The sequence below is a fragment of the Lichenostomus cassidix genome, unplaced genomic scaffold (genome assembly GCF_008360975.1).
Source record: "Lichenostomus cassidix isolate B80296 unplaced genomic scaffold, HeHo_3.0 HiC_scaffold_815, whole genome shotgun sequence".
Taxonomy (NCBI): domain Eukaryota; kingdom Metazoa; phylum Chordata; class Aves; order Passeriformes; family Meliphagidae; genus Lichenostomus; species Lichenostomus cassidix.
Genome location: NW_028147984.1, coordinates 39,394 through 60,100, shown reverse-complemented (window position 1 = coordinate 60,100; position 20,707 = coordinate 39,394). Strand labels below are relative to the sequence as shown.

Sequence of the window (20,707 nt, the reverse complement as noted above, 5' to 3'; positions counted from 1 at the left end):
CCCAATCCCTTCCCATCCCAAAATCCCATCCCAATCCCATCCCAAAATCCCATCCCAATCCATCCCAATCCATCCCATCCAAAAATCCCATCCCATCCAAAAATCCTATCCCAATCCCAATCTCAATCTCAATCCATCCCATCCCAAAATGAGATTCTTCAGCTGGGGGGCCCAGGGGGTCTCTTTGGGGGAATTCCTGACTCCGGGATGGTGCCACCACCTTGGATAAGAACCCGAAATCCATGGATCCATCCCTGTCCCACTGGATTCCTCAGTGAGGGATCCAGGGGGTCTTTGTGGGGGAATTTGTGACTTTGGGATGGTGCCACCACCTTGGAGAGGAACCCAAAATCCATCTCTGTCCCACTGGGTCTGCAGTGAGGGGTCCAGGGGGTCTCTGGGGGGGAATTTGTGACTCTGGGATGGTGTCACCACCTTGGATAGGAACCCAAAATCCATGGATCCATCCCTGTCCCACTGGATTCTGCAGCTGGGGGTCCAGGGGGTCTCTGGGGGGGAATTTGTGACTCTGGGATGTCCAGGGGGTCTCCCCAGGGGAATTCCTGACTCTGGGATGGTGTCACACCTTGGATAAGGACCTAAAATCCATCCCTGTCCCTCTGGGCTCTGCAGTGAGAGGTCCAGGGGGTCTCTGTGGGGGAATTTGTGGGTCTGGGATGGTGTCACCACCTTGGATGGGAACCCAAAATCCATGGATCCATCTCTGTCCCACTGGATTCCTCAGTGAGGGATCCAGGGGGTCTTTGTGAGGGAATTTGTGACTCTGGGATGGTGCCACACCTTGGATAGGAACCCAAAATCCATCTCTGTCCCACTGGATTGCAGCTGGGGGTCCAGGGGGTCTTTGTGGGCGGATTTGTGACTCTGGGATGGTGCCACCACCTTGGATAGGAACCTAAAATCCATGGATCCATCCCTGTCCCACTGGTCTGTGAAGCTGGAGGTCCAAGGGGTCTCTCCAGGGGGGATTTGTGACTCTGGGATGGTGCCACCACCTTGGATAAGGACCCGAAATCCATGGATCCATCTCTGTCCCACTGGAATCTGCAATGAGGAGTCCAGGGGGTCTTTGTGGGAGAATTTGTGACTTTGGGATGGTGCCACACCTTGGATAGGAACCCAAAATCCATCCCTGTCCCACTGGGTCTGCAGCTGGGGGTCCAGGGGGTCTCTCCAGGGGGGATTTGTGACTCTGGGATGGTGCCACCACCTTGGATGGGAACCCAAAATCCATCTCTGTCCCACTGGATTCTGCAGCTGGGGGTCCAGGGGGGTCTCTTGGGGGATCTGTGGGTCTCAGCAGGGCAGAAGGGTCCAGGCTGCTGTGGGATAACCAGCGGCAAATCCCACTCCCTTCTCCCAGCCCACAGCTCCCGGGGATGAGGCTGTGGATCCCGAGGGTCTGGGAATTCCTGTGGTGCTCAATCCCACTCCCCTCCCTGTCCCACATGTCCCACTGACCTCCTCCTAGCAGGAAAACTGACCAAACTTTAATAAAATGGACCAAAGTTTAATAAAATTGACCAAACTTTAATAAAATTGACCAAACTTTAATAAAATTGACCAAACTTTAATAAAATAAAGCTGAATTCTGCCGTGGAGAGAGCAGGGAAAAAAGGGGGAAAAGCCAGAGGGTTTGCACAGTGGGAAATTGGGATGAGGGGACAGGGAAGCGTCCTCGTGGCCATTTGGGGACAGATCTGGGGTCCCAGCGTGGGTCACCCCCGGGCTTTGCTCCTCCCATCCCTCAACGCCTCGATTTTGGGGGCCAACTCCCCAAAAGTGGGTCTGGCGGCGGGGAGGAAAGCCCAGCAGCTCATCATCACCGCGAACACCTGGGGACAAAAGGGGACACGAGCCAGCCCGTCAGGGCACCGCGGCGACCCTCGGCCACCCTCGGGGACACGGCGGGGACAGCGCTGTCACCTCGGCGGGACACCCCGCGGGGCTGGGCAGGCGCCGGTTGTCCTTGAGGAGCTCCAGCAGCAGGCAGATGATCTGCGCCGGCTTGCCGCTGCCCATCATCCGCAGGAACTCCTGCGGGCGCGGGGACACCCCTGAGCCACCGGGGTGGCCTCGGGGACAGCGGTGACCCCGATCCCGCCCCGGGAAGTCACCTCCGAGGGGCTCCTGCTCTTGGAGCCGTAGGTGAAGAGCTCGTAGAGCAGCACGCCGAAGCTCCAGGCGTCCGAGGAGCACGAGAAGATGTTGTCAGCCAGCGATTCCGGAGCGTACCTGCCGGGAGAGGAGCGCTGAGCTTCCCGCAGTTCCGGAGGGAATGACAGCTGAATTCCAGCTGAATTCCAGCCAGAATTCCAGTGGGAATTCCAGCCGGAATTCCAGCCAAATTCCAGCCGCAATTCCAGCCAAATTCCAGCCGCATTCCAGAGGGAATTCCAGCCAAATTCCAGCCGAATTTCAGCCACATTCCAGCCGAATTCCAGCTGAACTCCAGCCGAATTCCAGCCGCAATTCTAGCTGAATTCAGCCGAATTCCAGCCACATTCCAGCCACATTCCAGCTGAACTCCAGCTGAATTCCAGACACAATTTGAGCCGGAATTCCAGCTGAACTCCAGACGAATTCCAGACACAATTCCAGCCAAATTTCAGCCGCAATTCCAGCTGAATTCCAGCAGAATTCCAGCCAAATTCCAGCCTCAATCCCAGCCGAAATCCAGCCAAATTCCAGCCAAATTCCATCCGCAATCCCAGCCAAATTCCAGCCGAATTCCAGCCCAATCCCACCCGAATTCCAGCCCTTTCCGCCCTCCCCTCACCAGAAGACGGGGCTCTGGCCGGGCTCGCGCACCACATAGTAGTCCTTGTCGTGCGGCAGCAGCTTGGCCAGCCCGAAGTCGCCGATCTTGACGTGGCTGTCGCTCTCCACCAGGATGTTCCTGCTCGCCAGGTCGCGGTGCACGCAGCGCCGCTCGCCCAGGTACTCCATGCCCTGCGGGAGGCGGCGGCGACACCGGAGTGTCACCCGGGGTGGGTGACAAGCGGGGAGTGGCGCTGGGGGGTCATCCCGGCCAGCCATGGGTGACAATCCCCGGGGGATCATCCTGGCTGGACAGTGACCCTTGGGTGACCATCTCTGGGGGTCAGCCCGGCTGGACAGTGACCCATGGGTGACCATCTCTGGGGGTCACCCCGGCTGGACAGTGACCCATGGGTGACAGTCCCTGGGAGATCATCCCGGCTGGACAGTGACTCTTGGGTGACAATCCTTTGGGGATCATCCCAGCTGGACAGTGACCCTTAGGTGACAATCCTTTGGGGGTCACCCCGGCTGGACAGTGACCCATGGGTGACCATGGCTCATTCTGGCTGGGCAGTGACCCATGGGTGACAATCCCTGGAGGTTCATCCCAGCTGGACAATGACCTCCTGGATGAGCTGTGGCACTGTCCAGCTGGCAGGGCCAGGACCCAGCAGCATCCCCAGAGCCGGACAATGACCCTTGAATGACCCACAGCACCTTTCCAGCCCCATCCCGGGACAGCAGCCCCCCATTGTCACCATCCCAGGACAGCAGCCCCCCATTGTCACCATCCCGGGACAGCAGCCCCCCATTGTCACCATCCCGGGACAGCAGCCCCCCATTGTCACCATCCCGGGACAGCAGCCCCCCATTGTCACCATCCCGGGACAGCAGCCCCCCATTGTCACCATCCCGGGACAGCAGCCCCGCATTGTCACCATCCAGGGACAGCAGCTCCACACTGTCACCATCCAGGGACAGCAGCCCCCCGTTGTCACCATCTCAGGACAGCAGCCCCCCGTTGTCACCATCCCGGGACAGCAGTCCCCCATTGTCACCATCCCGGGACAGCAGCCCCTCATTGTCACCGTCCAGGGACAGCAGCCCCCCATTGTCACCATCCCAGGACAGCAGCCCCCCATTGTCACCATCCCGGGACAGCAGCCCTGCATTGTCACCATCCCAGGACAGCAGCCCCCCATTGTCACCATCCCGGGACAGCAGCCCCCCATTGTCACCATCCCGGGACAGCAGCCCCCTGTTGTCACCGTCCCCACCCCGCTGCCACCTTGCAGATCTGCCAGGCGTAGAGGAGCAGCGTCCTGTGCTCCAGGCGGGTTTGGTTCTTCTGCAGGAAATCCCGCAGGCAGCCGTTGGGCAGGAACTCCATCACCAGCCGCAAGCCGCGCAGCCCTGAGACACACCGGCAGCGGGGCGGCGGGAGTGGGATCGGGATTGGGATCGGGATTGGGATCGGGATCAGGATCGGGATCGGGATTGGGATTGGGGATCACTGACTGCTCCCGGCCCCATTCCTGCTCCATTCTCTGCCCCATTCTTGTCCCATTCCCACCCCATTCCTAACCCATTCCCTGCCCCATTCCTGCCATATTCCCTGTCCCGTTCCCACCCCATTCCCTGCCCCATTCCCATCCCTATTCCCACCCCATTCCCGGCCCTTTCCCATTCCCATTCCCACTCCATTCCCTTCCCAATTCCCAGGCCCAATCCCTCTCAATTCCCATTCCCATTCCCACCCCATTCCTTTTCTCATTCCCACCCCATTCCCATCCCAATTCCCATCCCATTCCATCCCCATTCCCACCCCATTCCCTTTCCCATCCCACCCCATTCCCAATCCCATTCCCGCCCCATTCCCATCCGCATTCCAGCCCCATTCTCCCCCATTCCAGCCCCATTCCTGGCCCTTTCCCATTCCCATTCCCATTCCCATTCCCATTCCCATCCCCATTCCCACCCCATTCCCACTCCATTCCCCCCCATTCCCATCCCCATCCCCAACCCCATTCCACCCCATTCCCACCCCTTTCTCATCATTCCCTGTTTCATTCCCACCCCATTCCCACCTCATTCTTTTCCCATTCCCACCCCATTCCCACTCCATTCCCCCATTCCCATCCCCATCCCCAACCCCATTCCCACCCCATTCCCACCCCTTTCTCATCCCCATTCCCTGTTTCATTCCCACCCCATTCCCACCTCATTCTTTTCCCATTCCACCCCATTCCCACCCCATTCCCGCCCCATTCCCATCCAACATTCCAGCTCCATTCTCCCCATTCCAGCCCCATTCCTGGCCTTTCCATTCCCATTCCCATTCCCATCCCATCCCCATCCCCATCCCCATCCCATCATCCCCATCCCCATCCCCATCCCCATCCCCATCCCCATCCCCATTCCACCCCTTTCTCATCCCCATTCCCTGTTTCATTCCCACCCCATCCCCACCCCATTCTCTTCCCCATTCCCAGCCCATCCCCACCCCATTCCCACCCCATTCCCGCCCCATCCCGGCTCACCCCGGCTGTAGCAGACCCCGCGGTACCGCACGATGAACTCGTGCTGCAGCGAGTGCAGGATTTGGATCTCGCGCTCGAAATCCCGAATCTCCTTGGCCGAATCCTGCTGCAGCCTCTTCACGGCCACCAGCTCCCCCGTGCTGTCCCCCAGCGGGTCATAGCGGCACAGCTCCACGCTCCCGAAATTCCCCTGGGTGTGGGATCGGGGTGGGATTTTGGGGTTTCCCTCTCCAAATCCCACTCGGATTTTTGGGATTTAATTCCCAGTACAGCCAGGCAATTTGCATCCATATGGACAGGGATTTTTGGGATTTGTTTCCCAGCACAACCAGGGAATTTCTATCCCATTCCCCACATTCCCAGTGCCAGTTATCCCTCCCCAAACCCCACATGGAGAGTGATTTTTGGGATTTGTTTCCCAGCACAGCCAGGGAATTTCTATTCCTCCCCAAATCCCAATCAGAGAGGAATTTTGGGGATTTTTTTCCCAGCACAGCCAGGGAATTTGTATTTCTCCCCAAATCCCACATGGAGAAGGATTTTTGGGATTTGTTTCCCAGCACAGCCAGGGAATTTCTATCCCACCCCAAATCCTACATGGAGAAGAATTTTTGGGATTTGTTTCCCAGCACAAGCATGGAATTTCTATCTCTCCTCAAATCCCACACAGAGTGGGATTTTTTGGGATTTGTTTCCCAGCACAACCAGGGAATTTCTATATTCCCCACATTCCCAGTGCCAGTTATCCCTCCCCAAACCCCACATGGAGAGTGATTTTTGGGATTTGTTTCCCAGCACAGCCAGAGAATTTCTATCCTATTCCCCACATTCCCAGTGCCACTTATCCCTCCCCATATTCCCCGTAGAGAGGGATTTTTGGGATTCTTTTCCCAGCACAACCAGGGAATTTGTATTCCACCCTGAATCCCACACGGAGAGGGATTTTTGGGATTTGTTTCCCAGCCCAGCCTGATAATTCGTATCCCAACCCCCCAAAATGAGGGAAGGGAAGAGGGTCTCCCCGGGCTGATTTTGGGGTCTCCCTGTGCTGAATTTGGGGTCTCCCTGGGCCGATTTTGGGGTCTCCCCGTGCCGATTTTGGGGTCTCCCCGTGCTGATTTTGGGGTCTCCCCGGGCTGATTTTGGGGTCTCCCCAGGGCTGATTTTGGGGTCTCCCCTGGGCCGATTTTGGGGTCTCCCCGTGCCGATTTTGGGGTCTCCCTGAGGCTGAATTTGGGGTCTCCCCTGTGCTGATTTTGGGGTCTCCCCAGGGCTGATTTTGGGGTCCCCATGTGCCTATTTTGGGGTCTCCCCTGGGCTGATTTTGGGGTCTCCCCGGGCTGATTTTGGGGTCTCCCCCGTGCCCCACCTTGCCCAGCAGTGAGATGTACTTGAGGTGTCTCTCCTGGAAGTGCTCGGGGTCACTGCTGACCGCCAGCAAGTCGCGACCCCAAAAGCCATCCCGCGGTGTCACCTCCGCCGGGGACAGATCCGACAGCAGCTCGTAGTCTGGGGGAGCAGTGCGATGAGGCCTGGCCGTGTCCCCTGTGTCACCAGTGTCACCAGTGTCCCACCCTCCCCTGTGTCCCTAATGTCCCCAATGTCCCCAGTGTCCCCTGTGTCCCAGCCGGCTCACCCGAGGTGATGAGGCTGTTGTCCCCAGTGTCCCCATGTCCCCCATGTCCCCAATGTCCCCAGTGTCCCTAGTGTCCCCAGTGTCCCCAGTGTCCCGCATGTCCCCAATGTCCCCAATGTCCCCAATATCCCCAATGTCCCCATGTCCCCAATGTCCCCAAGTCCCCATGTCCCCCCGCTCACCCGAGGTGATGAGGCTGTTGTCCCCATGTCCTCAATGTCCCCAGTGTACCCAGTGTCCCCAACGTCCCCAATGTCCTCAGTGTCCCCAATGTCCCCAGTGTCCCCAGTGTCCCCAGTGTCCCCAGTGTCCCCAGTGTCTCCAGTGTCCCCAATGTCCCCAGCATCCCAGCTGGCTCACCCGAGATGATGAGGCTGTTGTCCCCAATGTCCCCAATGTCCCCAGTGTCCCCAGTGTCTCCTGAATCCCCAATGTCCCCAATGTCCCCAATATCCCCAATGTCCCCAATATCTCCAATGTCCCCATTAATGTCCCCAATTTCCCCAATGTCCCGATTAATGTCCCCAGTATTCCCAATGTCCCCAATGTCCCCAATATCCCCAGTGTCCCCAATGTCCCCATGTCCCCAATGTCCCCAGTGTCCCCCGCTCACCCGAGGTGATGAGGCTGTTGTCCTCAATGTCCCCAATGTCCCCAATGTCCCCCATGTCCCCATGTCCCCAATGTCCCCAATGTCCCATGTCCCCGTGTCCCCATGTCCCCAGTGTCCCCAATGTCCCCTGTGTCCCCAATATCCCAATGTCCCCAATGTCCCCTGTGTCCCCAATATCCCAATGTCCCCAATGTCCCCAGTGTCCCCAGTGTCCCCAGTGTCCCCAATATCCCAGTGTCCCCAATGTCCCCATGTCCCAATTTCCCCATGTCTCCATGTCCCCATGTCCCCAATGTCCCCAGTGTCCCCATGTCCCCAGTGTCCCCAATGTCCCCACTGTCCCCAGTATCCCCATGTCCCCATGTCCCCAATGTCCCCACTGTCCCCAATTTCCCCATGTCCCCATGTCCCCATGTCCCCAATGTCTCCAGTATCCCCACTGTCCCCACTGTCCCCACTGTCCCCAATGTCCCCAGTGTCCCCAGTGTCCCCAATATCCCAATGTCCCCACTGTCCCCACTGTCCCCATGTCCCCATGTCCCCATGTCCCCCCGCTCACCCGAGGTGATGAGGCTGTTGAGGTCACGGATGAGGCCGCGGAAGGCTGGCCGGCGCTGTGGCTCGTAGTCCATGCAGTGGGCGATCAGGGCGGCCAGCTCCGGCCACTTGGGGACAGGGAGGGCTTGGTGGCTCTGGTAGAACTCCAGCTTCTGTGGGAACGTGGGACAGCGGGGTTGGGGTGGGGAGAGCTAACAGGGCAGGGAGGGGATTTGGGATGGGGTGGGATTGGGATGGGATTGATGGGATGGGGTGGGATGGAATAATGGGATGGGATTTTGGGATGGGATGGGATGGGATTGATGGGATGGGATTTTGGGATTGGGGTGGGATGGGATTTTGGGATGGGATTTTGGGATGGGGTGGGATAGGATTTTTGGATAGGATGGGTTTTTGTGAAGGGATGGGATTTTGGGATTTTGGGATTTTGGGATTTTGGGATGGCATTTTGGGGTGGGATTTTGGGATGGGATGGGATGGGATTTTGGGATGAAACTGAGCAGGGAACAAGGGCTGGGAGATAGCAGAAGAGGACAGGAGGGTCAGAATACAATGGGATGAGTCAGAAATGCTGGGATCCAGCAGGACAGGGAAGGAGAATTGGGAATGTTGGGATCCAGTGGGATGGGGAAGGAGAGTTGGGATATAATGGGATGGCTCAGGAATGCTGGGATCCGGTGGGATAGGTCAGGAATGTTGGGATCCAGCAGGATGGGTCAGGAATGTTGGGATCCAGTGGGATGGGGAAGGAGAATTGGGATTTCCGGGATCCAGCAGGATGGAGAAGGAGAACTGGGATGGGTCAGGAATGTTGGGATCCAGCAGGATGGGGAAGCAGAACTGGGATTTCCAGGACCCAGCAGGACAGGGAAGGAGAACTGGGATTTCTGGGATCCAGCAGGACAGGGAAGGAGAACTGGGATTTCTGGGATCCAGCAGGACAGGGAAGGAGAATTGGGATTTCCAGGATCCAGCAGGACAGGGAAGCAGAACTGGGATTTCTGGGATCCAGCAGGACAGGGAAGGAGAACTGGGATTTCCGGGACCCAGCAGGACAGCCCAGCCTCACCCTGTGCGGCTCCAGCAGGCTCAGCGGCATGTTCCCCCCGCTGAAGATCTCCCACAGCGTCGCCCCGAATCCCCACTTGTCGGCCGGCAGCGCCAGGCTCTTGGGGTCGGTGACACACTCCGGGGCCACCCACGGGATCCTCTCCAGCAGCACTGGGGGGACACAGCCCCGCTCAGCACCCTCGGGGGGCTCAGCGCCCCCAGACCCCCCAGAGGCCTCACTCACTGTCCCTGGCCAGCACGGTGACGCTGACCCCGGGGTCGTTGAGCTTGATGAAGGGCGGGTTCCCCCCGGCCGTGTCACCCTCCCGGGCCAGCAGAACCTTCTTGGCCGAGACGTTGCCGTGGGGGATTTTCTTGTCCTCCTGGGGGGAAACTGGGGGGTCAGGACGCTCGGGGGGTCCCCATGGGCTGGGCGGGGGTGGGATGGGTGGGGGATGAGCGGGAGGGATGGGAGGGGGAGGGATTGGGAGCTGTGGGATGTGTGGGATGTGTGGGATGTGTGGGATCTATGGGATCTGTGGGATCTGTGGGATCTGCGGGATCTATGGGATGTGTGGGATGTGGGTGTGTGGGGATTGTGGGACATGGATGAGTGGGAGCTGTAGGATCTATGGGATGTGGGTGTGTGGGATCTGTGGGATCTGTGAGATCTGTGGGATCTGTGGGATCTGTGGGATCTGCGGGATCTGTGGGATCTGTGGGATCTGTGGGATATGGGTGTGTGGAGATTGTGGGACACGGATGAGTGGGTTCTGTGGGATCTGTGGGATGTGGGTGTGTGGGGATTGTGGGGTGTGGATGAGTGGGATCTATGGGATGTGAATGTGTTGGGATTGTGGGATGTGGGTGTGTGGGAGGAGGGGCAGTTAGACATGGATCCATGGGATCTGTGGGATCTGGATATGTGGGACTTGTGGGATGTGGATGTGTGGGGATTGTGGGATATGGATGAGTGGAATTGTGGGGCGTGGATGTGTGGGAGGGGTGGGTTATGGATGTGTGGGAGGAGGGGTTGTGGGACACGGATCCATGGGGTCTGTGGGACATGGAGATGTGGGAGATGTGGGAGGCGGATCCATGGGATCTATGGGTCACAGATCTGTGGGATCTATGGGATGTGGATATGTGGGAGCTGTGGGAGGTGGATGCACTGGGAGTTGTGGGACATGGACATATGGGATTTATGGGATATGGATACATGGGATCCATGGGATATGGATATATGGGATCCATGGGATATGGATATGTGGGATCCATGGGATATGGATATATGGGATTTATGGGATATGGATATATGGGATCCATGGGATATGGATATATGGGATCCATGGGATATGGACATATGGGATTTTTGGGATATAGTGTGTGGGATCCCTGGGACATGGACACATGGGAGCCATGGGATGTGGATATATGGGATTTATGGGATGTGGACACATGGCATCTGTGGGATATGGACATATGGAATGCACGGACTCATGGAAGCCATGCATGCATTGGAGCTACACGGATGCACAACTGCCGCAGGGAACCCAGGGGACATCGACCCACGGGACAATGACACGGAAAAGCCCCAGAATGTGGCCAGCAGGACCCCGGGCTGGGCTCACCAGGTAGTTGAGGGCGTAGGCCAGCTGCTTGGCCACCGTCAGCTTCCAGCCGGTGGTCACCTTGCCCGAGTTCTTGCGCAGGTAGAGGTCCAGCGGCCCGTGCCGGACGTGCTCCTGCACCATCACACCTGGGGACCACCCGGCGTCACCCAGGGTCACCCAGGGGTCACCCAGGGCTCAGGGGGTGACCCACCGAGGGGTCAGGGGTCAGGCACGGTGGCCACAAGCCCGCGGGTCACTCACTGTCCTTGCCGAGGCTGACGCCGTGCAGCAGCACCAGGTGCTTGTGGGACAGCTGGCTCATGGTGCTGGCCGCCTCCAGGAAGGACTGGGACAGGGACAGGCGGCTCAGGGGGACCTCAGGGACCCCCGGTGACCCCCGGGAGGTGGCAGTGCCACCCTCTCACCTCCAGGCAGTTGCGGTGGCTGCTGTCCATGACCTTGAGCACCACCGGGGTCTGGCGAGCTCCTTCCTCCTCGTCCTGGTCCTGCTTGACGCCTTGGTAGATCTGCGTGAAGGAGCCCTGGCCCAGGCTCTCGCCCTGGGGGACACGGGGACATCGCCGGGGTGTCCCTGTCCCCTGTCCCGCCCTCCCGAGGCCCTGAGCCACCCCGTGCCCGCCGAGCACCCTGGAGGTGACAATGTGACAGTACCCGTGTGAGGCTCTGCGGGTCGATCTTGTGGAACATCATCTGGTGGAGGCTGCGGCGCCGGGGGACAGCAGGGGACCCGGGGGGACAGGGGACACCGCTCCGGACAATCAGCAGGTTGGACTTGTCTGGGGGGAGGGGAAGGGCGTGGGGGGGGGGGGGGGAGGGGACAGCCGGCTGGTGACGTCACACGGCCGCTCTGGGGTGTCACAGCCTGCTCGGTGATGTCATAGATGCTGTGTGACATCGCATGATGTTACTGTGACCTCACAGCCACTCTATGACATCACAGTTACTCTATGATGTCACAGCTACTGTATGACATCATAGAAACCCTATGGCCTCACAGTCTATCTATGACATCACAGCCCCTCTGTGACATCACAATCTCTCTATGACATCACAGTCCCTTTATGACCTCAGTCCCTTTATGACATCACAGACCCTCTATGACATCACAGCCCCTCTATGACCTCACAGCCCCTCTCTGCCACTCCCCCCAGTGTCACCTTTGGGCCGGGGGGGACAGGCGACCTCCAGGCGCATGGTGGCTCCGTCGGCCTGCAGCCCGCGCTGGCTGTAGGTGTCCAGCAGCTCCCGCAGGCTGCCGAACCTCCGTGTCACCCCCGAGAGCCACAGGTGTCCCTCCTCGTCGCGCCGGATGTGACACCGCTTGTAATCCGGGCCGGAGCGCGTCTGGGGGGATGGCACGGTGGGGACACCCGGGGGACCCCCGGACACCTCCCGGGTCAGGGGTGTCCGTCCCGAAGGGTCACCGCGGGTGGCACTGTCCCTACGGGTGGCACTGTCCCCGCGGGTGGCACTGTCCCTGCGGGTGCCACCGTCCCTGTGGGTGGCACTGTCCCCGAGGGTGGCACTGTCCCTGCAAGTGGCACTGTCCCTGCGGGTGTCACTGTGCCCGCAAGTGGCACTGTCCCCACAGATGCCACTGTCCCCTCGGGTCACAGGTCCGTGTTCCCCTCCCGACCCGGGGATGTCCATCCCGAATGGTCACCGCGCGTGACATTGTCCCTGCAGGTGGCACTGTCCCTGTCGGTGCCACTGTCTCCTCGGGTCACAGGTCCCCAAACCCCTCCCGGTGCCGTGTCCCGCGGTGTCCCTGTCCCCCCGCTCCCCTCCCGGTGCCGTGTCCCGCGGTGTCCCCGTCCCCCCGTTCCCCTCCTGGTGCCGTGTCCCGCGGTGTCGCCGTCCCCCCGTTCCCCTGGCTGTCCCCGTCGCCCCGTTCCCCTCCCGGTGCCGTGTCCCTCGGTGTCGCCGTCCCCCCGTTCCCCTGGCTGTCCCCCGGTCTCACCTGCACGCACACGGTCAGCAGGTAGCTGTCGAAGTCCTGCGGGCTGCGGCGCAGCAGGAACAGCCCCGCAGCTCCGCCCGCCGCCTGCAGCTTGTGCACCGCGAACTCGGCGCTGCCAAGGGCGGGGCGGCCGTGGTGACCCGCGGGGACAGCTGGGGACACCTCGGGGGCTCCCTGTGTCCACCTCGGGGACACCTCAGGTACACCCCGGGGACCCCTGGGACACCTCGGGGACCTCTGTGCCCACCTTGGGGACACCTCAGGGACACCCCGGGGACCCCTGGGCCCACCCCGGGGACCTGCTCGGGAACACCCTGGGGACTCCCTATGCCCACCCCAGCGACATCCCGTGGACACCCTGTGCCCACCTTGGGGACACCTCAGGGACCCCCTGTGTCCACCTCAGGGACACCTCGGGGACCCCCGTGCCCACCACGGGGACACCACGGGGACACTCCAGGGACCCCTGTGCCCACCCGGGGATCTCCCTTGCCCACCCTTGGGACACCTGGGGACCGTCTGTGCCCACCTCGGGGACACCCTGTGCCCACCTTGGGGACACCTCCGAGACCCGCCGTGCCCACCCCGGGGACAGACACCCTGTGGCCACCTCGGGCACTCCCTGTGCCCAACTTGGGGACACCCCAGGGACACCCAGTGACCCTCCGTGCCCACCCCGGGGACACCCAGTGCTCACCTCGGGGACACCCTGGGGATCCCTTGTCCCCACCCGGGGACCCCCTGTGCCCACCCTGGGGACAGACACCCCGTGGCCACCTCGGGGACTCCCTGTGCCCACTTTGGGGACACCCCAGGGACACCCGGGGACCCTCTGTACCCACCCTGAGGACACCCGGGGTCCCCCTGTCCCCACCCCTCCCCAAACCCAGCGCTCACAGCGGACTCGGTGGCAACCCGCCGGTGCCGGGGATGGCTCTGTCCCCTCCCTTCCCCTGTCCCCCCGGTCTCGGCTGTCACCCAGCAGGTGACACGGGGTGTGACGCACCTGATGGGCCCATGGCACTGATTCTCCAGGTCCTCCAGCAGGCGCGGCGGTGCCACCTCCCTGCAGAAGTAGTGCTGGGCATCCGCCGTCAGCCGGTAGTAGCCATCGAGCAGCGCCACGAAGGAGCGAGCCTCCCGCAGCGTGGGGAACTCCACCTCCTGTGCCAGCCCGGGGTCACCTCGGGGTCACCTCGGGGTCACCTCGGGGCTCCCCGGACCTTCCCCGGCTCACCAGCACGCGGTTGTCCGCCTTGGTGACAGTGACCAGCCGGTTCTCCACGGCGCCGCCGTCGCGGCTGGTGGCCTGCTTGATGCTGATGTCGGCGATGTCGGGGAAGTCGCAGAAGTGCTGGCGGCTCTGGGAGGGCACGGCGGAGGTGACAACGGTGTCACCCAGCCACCCGCGCCGCGCCCTGCCATCCCTGAGCACCCCGCAGGTGACAATTCTTTCACCTCACCTGGCCATCCCCCAGCACCTCGGAGGTGACAATCCTTTCACCCACCTCACCTCACCTGGCCATCCCCGAGCACCCCGCAGGTGACAACCCTGTCACCCACCTCACCTGGCCACCTCACCTCACCTCACCTGGCCACCCCCAAGCATCTCGGAGGTGACAATCCTGTCACCCACCTCACCTCACCAAGCCACCCCCAAGCATCTCAGAGGTGACAACCCCGTCACCCCCCGCCCAGCCACCCCCGCGCATCTCGGAGGCGACAACCCTGTCACCCACTCCCCGCACCTCACCCAGAAATCCCCGAACACCCCGCAGGTGACAACCCCGTCAGCCCCTCACCTCACCCAGCCACCCCGCACACCTCAGAGGTGACAACCCCGTCACCCACCTCACCAGCCCACCTCACCTTACCTCACCTCACCTCATCTCACCTCACCTCACCTCACCCCGCCACCCCGCGCACCCCGCAGGTGACAACCCCGTCACCCCCCGCCCAGCCACCCCCAAACACCCCGCAGGTGACAACCCCGTCACCCCCTCACCTCAGCCACCCCGCTCACCTCCGCCCCTCCGCAGCTCCACGCCACGCCGCTCTCGCCGCACACATGGATGGCGATGGCCGCGGCGGATGCAGGTGAGCGCACCTGGAACACCTCCTCGCCCCAGCGGCGCTGCAGGCGCTCCAGGTCCAGCAGGTACTTGAGTTTCAGGTGTGGCCCGTCGGGCCGGCAGTCGCCCAGCCGCCGCAGCGATTTGCCCACGCGGCGCCGCAGCCGTTTGCGGGTCAGGAAGCTGTGCTGCTGGATTTGGTGCCGCAGCGGGGCGGGCAGGCACGACTTGTAGCTGCGGGACCGGCGGGGGTTGGTGGCCCGGGGGTGTCGGGCTGTCCCCAAGGGTGTCAGGCTATCCCCAGGGGTGTCGGGCTGTCCCCAAGGGTGTAAAGTTGTCCCCAGGGGTGTAAGGTTGTTCCCAGGGGTGTCAGGCTGTCCCCAGGGGTGCCAAATGTTCCCCATGGGTGTTGCACTGTCCCCAGGGATGCCACGCTGTCCCCAAGGGTGTAAGGTTGTTCCCAGGGGTGTCAGGCTGTCCCCAGGGGTGTCAGGCTGTCCCCAGGGGTGTAAGGTTGTCCCCAGGGGTGTCAGCCTGTCCCCAGGGGTGCCAAGTGCTCCCCATGGGTATTGCACTGTCCCCAGGGGTGTCAGGCTGTCCCCAAGGGTGTCAGGCTATCCCCAGGGGCGCCGGTGTGTCCCCAAGGGTGTCAGGCTGTCCCCAGCCATGCCAAGCTGTCCCATGGCTGCCATGCTGTCCCCAGCCATGCCAGGCTGTCCCGTGGGTCCCAAGCTGTCCCCAGCCATGCCATGCTGTCCCCAGCCATGCCATGCTGTCCCCAGCCATGCCAGGCTGTCCCGTGGGTCCCACACTGTCCCCAGCCATGCCAGGCTGTCCAGTGACTGCCACGCTGTCCCTAGCCATGCCGGGCTGTCCCATGGCTGCCACGCTGTCCCCAGCCATGTCAGGCTGTCCCCAGCCATGCCAGGCTGTCCAGTGACTGCCAAGCTGTCCCCAGCCATGCCAAGCTGTCCCCAGCCATACCACGCTGTCCCCAGCCATGCCGGGCTGTCCAGTGACTGCCCCGCTGTCCCTAGCCATGCCAGGCTGTCCCGTGGGTCCCACGCTGTCCCCAGCCATGCCAGGCTGTCCCGTGGGTCCCACGCTGTCCCCCAGCCCCGCTCACCTGACGCGGCGGCACACCTGGCCGGGGCTGTGCCGCTGCTCCTGGGCGATGCGCAGCATGTCCAGCAGGGCCAGGCTGAGGCACTGCTCCTGCGTGGGCAGGCTGAGCCCCACGGCCACGCGGCCCGCGATGAAGTCACTGCGGCACTGAGGGGACAACAGTCGGGGGGTTGTCCCTTCTCCCGACACCCCCAACCCCTCCTCGTGTCACCCTCGTGTCCCCAGTGCCAGAGGGAGTCACACGGGGCTCTGTCCCCGGGGCTTGGGGACGCAGTCACAGGGGACACTGTGACCCCAATGGCGGCAGTCTGGGGTGACAATGCCCGCCGTGGGGTGGGCAGGAGGAATTCCAGGTGAGCCAGGGGGAGGAGCTGCATGCCCAGGGGCTGCGGGGGGAGGAGGAGGAGGAAGAGGAGGAGAAAGAGGAAGAGGAAGAGGAAGAAGAGGAGGAGGAGGAGGAGGAAGAGAAGAAAGAAGAAGAGGAGAAACAAGAGGAGGAGGAAGAGGAGGATGAGGAGGAGGGAGAAGGGGAGGAAGAGGAGGAAGAATAAGAGGTGAAGGAGGAGGAGGAGGAGGAGGAAGAAGAGGATGAAGAGGAAGAAAAGGAAGAAGAGGAGGAGGAGGAGGAAGAGCAAGAGGAGAAGGAAGAGGAAGAAGAGGAATAAAAGGAGGAGGAGGAGGAAGAGGAAGAGGAAGAGGAGGAGGAGGAGGAGGAAGAGGAAGAGGAAGAGGAAGAGGAAGAGGAAGAGGAAGAGGAAGAGGAAGAGGAAGAGGAAGAGGAAGAGGAGGAGGAGGAAGAGGAGGAGGAGGAACACCAACAATCAGCCCACCAGGGCTCACCTGGGCGAACAGGTAGTCGATGACAGGGTAGTCCAGCACGGGGCTGGCCCGGCCGTTCAGCAGCTGGAAGCGATGGCACTGTCCCTGTCCACACCAGTTGGGGAAGAAGAACCTGATGGGGACAGCAGAGAGGTTACAGCAGTGTGTCCCCAGAGAGAACAACCCCAACTGGCCATCGGGGTACCGGGGGTCAGGGATCCTATAGACCATCCCTGATCCTATAAACCATACCTGACCCTATATACCATATATCATATCTGATCCTATAAACCATACCTGATCCTATAAACCATACCTGATCCTACAAACCATATACCATATCTGATCCTATAAACCATCCCTGATCCTATATACCATATACCATATCTGATCCTATAAACCATACCTGACCCTATAAACCATATATCATATCTGATTCTATACACCATACCTGATCCTATACACCATACAGGATCCTATAAACCGTACCTGATCCTATACACCACACCTGATCCTATACACCATATACCATATCTGATCCTATAAACCATACCTGATCCTATACACCATATATCATATCTGATCCTATAAACCATACCTGATGCTACACACCATACCTGGTCCTATATATCATACCTGATCCTATACACCATATACCATATCTGATGCTATAAACCATACCTGATGCTATAAACCATACCTGATCCTATAAACCATACCTGATCCTATACACTGTACCTGATTCTATACACCATATGCCATATCTGATTCTATACACCATACCTGATCCTATACATTGTACCTGATCCTATACACCATACCTGATCCTATAAACAATACCTGATCATATACACCAATCCTATACACCTTACCCAATCCTATACACCATACCTATTTCTATACACCACACCTGATCCTATAAACCATACCTGATCCTATACACCATACACGATCCTATACACCATACCTGATCCTATACACCACCACTTGACTGCAGGACTCATCCACGGTGAAGACATGGTTTGGGGGAAACCAGCAGCTCAGGTCCTCGGTGGCCAGGGCGAAGAGCGGGTGACACACGGGCAGCACGCCTGGGGACACACAGCGGGGCTGGCACCGGCCGGGATGGGATGGGATGGGACCCCAAACCCATGGCTGGGACCCCAAACCCATGGCTGGGACCCCAAACCCATGGCCGGGACCCCAAACCCATGGCTGTGACCTCAAACCCATAGCTGGGACCCCAAACCCATGGCTGTGACCCCAAACCCATGGCCGGGACCCCAAACCCAAGGCTGGGACCCCAAACCCAAGGCTGGGACCCCAAACCCACAGCCAGCACCCCGTGCCCACAGCTGGCACCCCAAATCCTGGTCTGGGATCCAGAGCCCACAGCCAGGATTCCCTGCTGAGGACAAGCACAGGTTGCTGTGGCCACAGCCAGAACCCAAATCCACGTCCAAGACCCTAAATCCTCACCCAGGACCCCAAAACTTCATCCAGGACCCCAAATCCACACCCAGGACCTTGAGCCCACAGCCAGGACCCCAAATCCACAGCCAGGACTGCAAGCCCAGAGCTGAAATCCAGAGTGCACAGCCAAGCCAAGTCAAGGATGAACACAGGACCCCAAATCCCCATCCAGAACCCCAAATCCCCACTCAGGGCCCCAAATCCCCACCCAGAGCCCCAAATCCCGACCCAAGATCCCAAATCCTCACCCAGGACTCCGAGCCCACATCCAGGACCCCAAACCCCCATCCAGAAACCCAAATCTCCACCCAGGGCCCCAAATCCCCACCCAGGGTCCCAAATCCACACCCAGGACCCCAAACTCCCACCCAGGACCCCAAATCCCCATCCAGGACCCCATACTCCCATCCAGAACACAAATTCCTATCCAGGCACCCCAAATCCATATCCGGAACCCCAAACCCAGAGCTGGAACCCAGAGTTGGGACCCAATTTCCACAGCCAGGACACCTTGTCAAGGATGAACACAGGACCCTAAATCCACACTCAGAACCCCAAACCCCCACCCAGTACCCCAGACCCCCACCCAGACCCCAAACCCCCACGGCAGCCCCCCGGCTCCCCCCGGCGCTCACCGCAGGCCTTGGCCGCTCGCACGCACAGCTCCTCGGCAGTGAACTCGCCGCCGGTGAAGCTCAGGGCGGTGGCGGAGCTGTCGCGGGGGTCGCGGGGGTCGCGGGGGTGGCTCGGCCGGTGGTACAGCAGCACCTGCAGCGCGCCGCTCTCGGCGGAGGACAGGCTGACCGAGCGAGCCCCGATCAGCGGCGTGTCCTCGCCCGGCGGGGCCATGGGGGCTGCGGGAACACGGCGGGGTCGGGGTGACCCCATTGTCACAGCCCGCGGAGCGACCCCACTGTCACACCGCTCAGAGTGACCCCTCTGAGTGACCCCATTGTCACACCCCTCGGAGTGACCCCATTGTCACACCCATCATCGTCCCAACCCCGCAGCAGGGCCATGGGGGCTGCGGGAAAACGGGGGGATCATAGTGACCCCATTGTCACAGCCCTCAGAGTGACCCCCCTGTCACACCACTCAAAGTGACCCCACTGTCACACCGTTCAGAGTGACCCCATTGTCACATCCCTCATCATCCCAACCCCGCGGCAGGGCCATGGCAGGGCTGCAAACAGGGGGAATTCGAGTGACCCCATTGTCACACCCCACAGAGTGACCCCATTGTCACAGCCCCTCAGAGTGACCCCATTGTCACATGGTCCCAACCCCGCGGCGGGGCTGTGAGAAAACAGGGCGTTCGGAGTGACCCCATTGTCACATCCCGCAGAGTGACCCCATTGTCACACCCCTCGTCCTAACCCCGCGGTGGGGCCGTGGGGGGCTGAGAGAAAACGGGGGAATCCGAGTGACCCCATTGTCACAGCCCTCGGAGTGACCCCATTGTCACACCTCTCACAGTGACCCCCTTGTCACACCCCTCAGAGTGACCCCACTGTCACACCCCTCAAGGTCCCAAACCCCCTAGGGCTGGGGTCGGCTTGGAAGAAGGGGAAACTGAGGCACGCGGTTGGAGAACCCCCCCGCTGCCAGGCTGGCCCAGCCTCCCTCCACCCCAGCGCTCCATTGCGGAGCTCCATCCTGGGGCTCCACCCCAGCTCTCCATCGCGGAGCTCCATCCCTGGGCTCCATGGCGGAGCTCCATCGCGGAGCCCCCCGGTACCTGTGCCGTGCCGGGGTGTCACCGCGGGGTGGGTTTGGGGTCCCCAGCAGGCCGCGCGGCCCGATCCGGCTCTGGGGTGCGTAGGCGGCTGAGAGCGAAGCAGAGAGATAAAAAATCCCCTGGTGACTTCCTTCCTGCTCGGGGACCGCCGGGTGTGTGGCTTCCTGGCGAGGGAGGGGGACAGAGTGACACCGCGGGGTGCGGCGATGGGGGGTGTGGGGTGATGGGCTGGGAAACTGGGAACCCCCTGGGTACCCACTGGATACCCACTGGGCACACGATGGGCACCCCCTGGGCACCCATTGGGTACTTCCTGGACATCCACTGGGCATTCACTGGACATCGTCCGGACACCCATTGGGCACTCACTGGACATCCCCTGGACACCCGTTGGTCACCCCCTGGAAACCACCTGGGCACCTCTTGGGCACTCCCTGGACATCCCTTGGGTACCCCCTGGACACTTCCTGGACACCCACTGGACACTCCCTGGGCATCCCCTGGACACCCTCTGGACACCTCCTGGACACCCTCTGGGCACCTACTGGGTACCTACTGGACACCCCTGGACACCCCCTGGACATCCCCTGGACATCCCCTGGGCACGCACTGGACACCCACTGGACACCCCCTGGGCAGCCACTGGGCACACACTGGGCACTCCCTGGACACCCCACGGACCCCAGAGCTGCCAACCCCCACTGC

The 20,707-nt window shown here is 60.9% G+C and overlaps 1 protein-coding gene across 1 annotated transcript; it reads right to left on the bottom strand.

Moving 5' to 3' along the window:
• Positions 1–1,532: 1,532 nt before the first annotated feature.
• On the bottom strand, positions 1,533–20,245 carry LOC146420450 (tyrosine-protein kinase JAK3-like). Its single transcript, XM_085048258.1, has 24 exons — positions 20,003–20,245; positions 18,900–19,118; positions 17,759–17,882; positions 16,813–16,924; positions 15,974–16,119; positions 14,799–15,081; positions 14,013–14,138; positions 13,782–13,939; positions 12,776–12,887; positions 11,973–12,159; positions 11,467–11,591; positions 11,220–11,354; positions 11,056–11,140; positions 10,813–10,940; positions 9,426–9,564; positions 9,201–9,352; positions 8,133–8,283; positions 6,694–6,833; positions 5,325–5,514; positions 4,073–4,197; positions 2,801–2,973; positions 2,139–2,256; positions 1,948–2,058; positions 1,533–1,856 (listed from the first exon to the last, which is right to left on the bottom strand). Exons 2-24 carry the CDS (start codon positions 19,111–19,113, stop codon positions 1,740–1,742), a joined length of 3,351 nt encoding a protein of 1,116 aa, XP_084904384.1. The 5' UTR covers positions 19,114–19,118; positions 20,003–20,245; the 3' UTR covers positions 1,533–1,739.
• Positions 20,246–20,707: the final 462 nt, after the last annotated feature.

Coding starts and splice junctions, on each gene's coding strand:
- LOC146420450 (XM_085048258.1), bottom strand. CDS start 19,113: ATGGCCCCGCCGGGCGAGGACACGCCGCTGATCGGGGCTCGCTCGGTC. Junction 11,141..11,219: donor GCCACCGCAACTGCCTGGAG/GTGAGAGGGTGG, acceptor TCCCTGTCCCAG/TCCTTCCTGGAGGCGGCCAG. Junction 9,565..10,812: donor CCTACGCCCTCAACTACCTG/GTGAGCCCAGCC, acceptor GTTTCCCCCCAG/GAGGACAAGAAAATCCCCCA.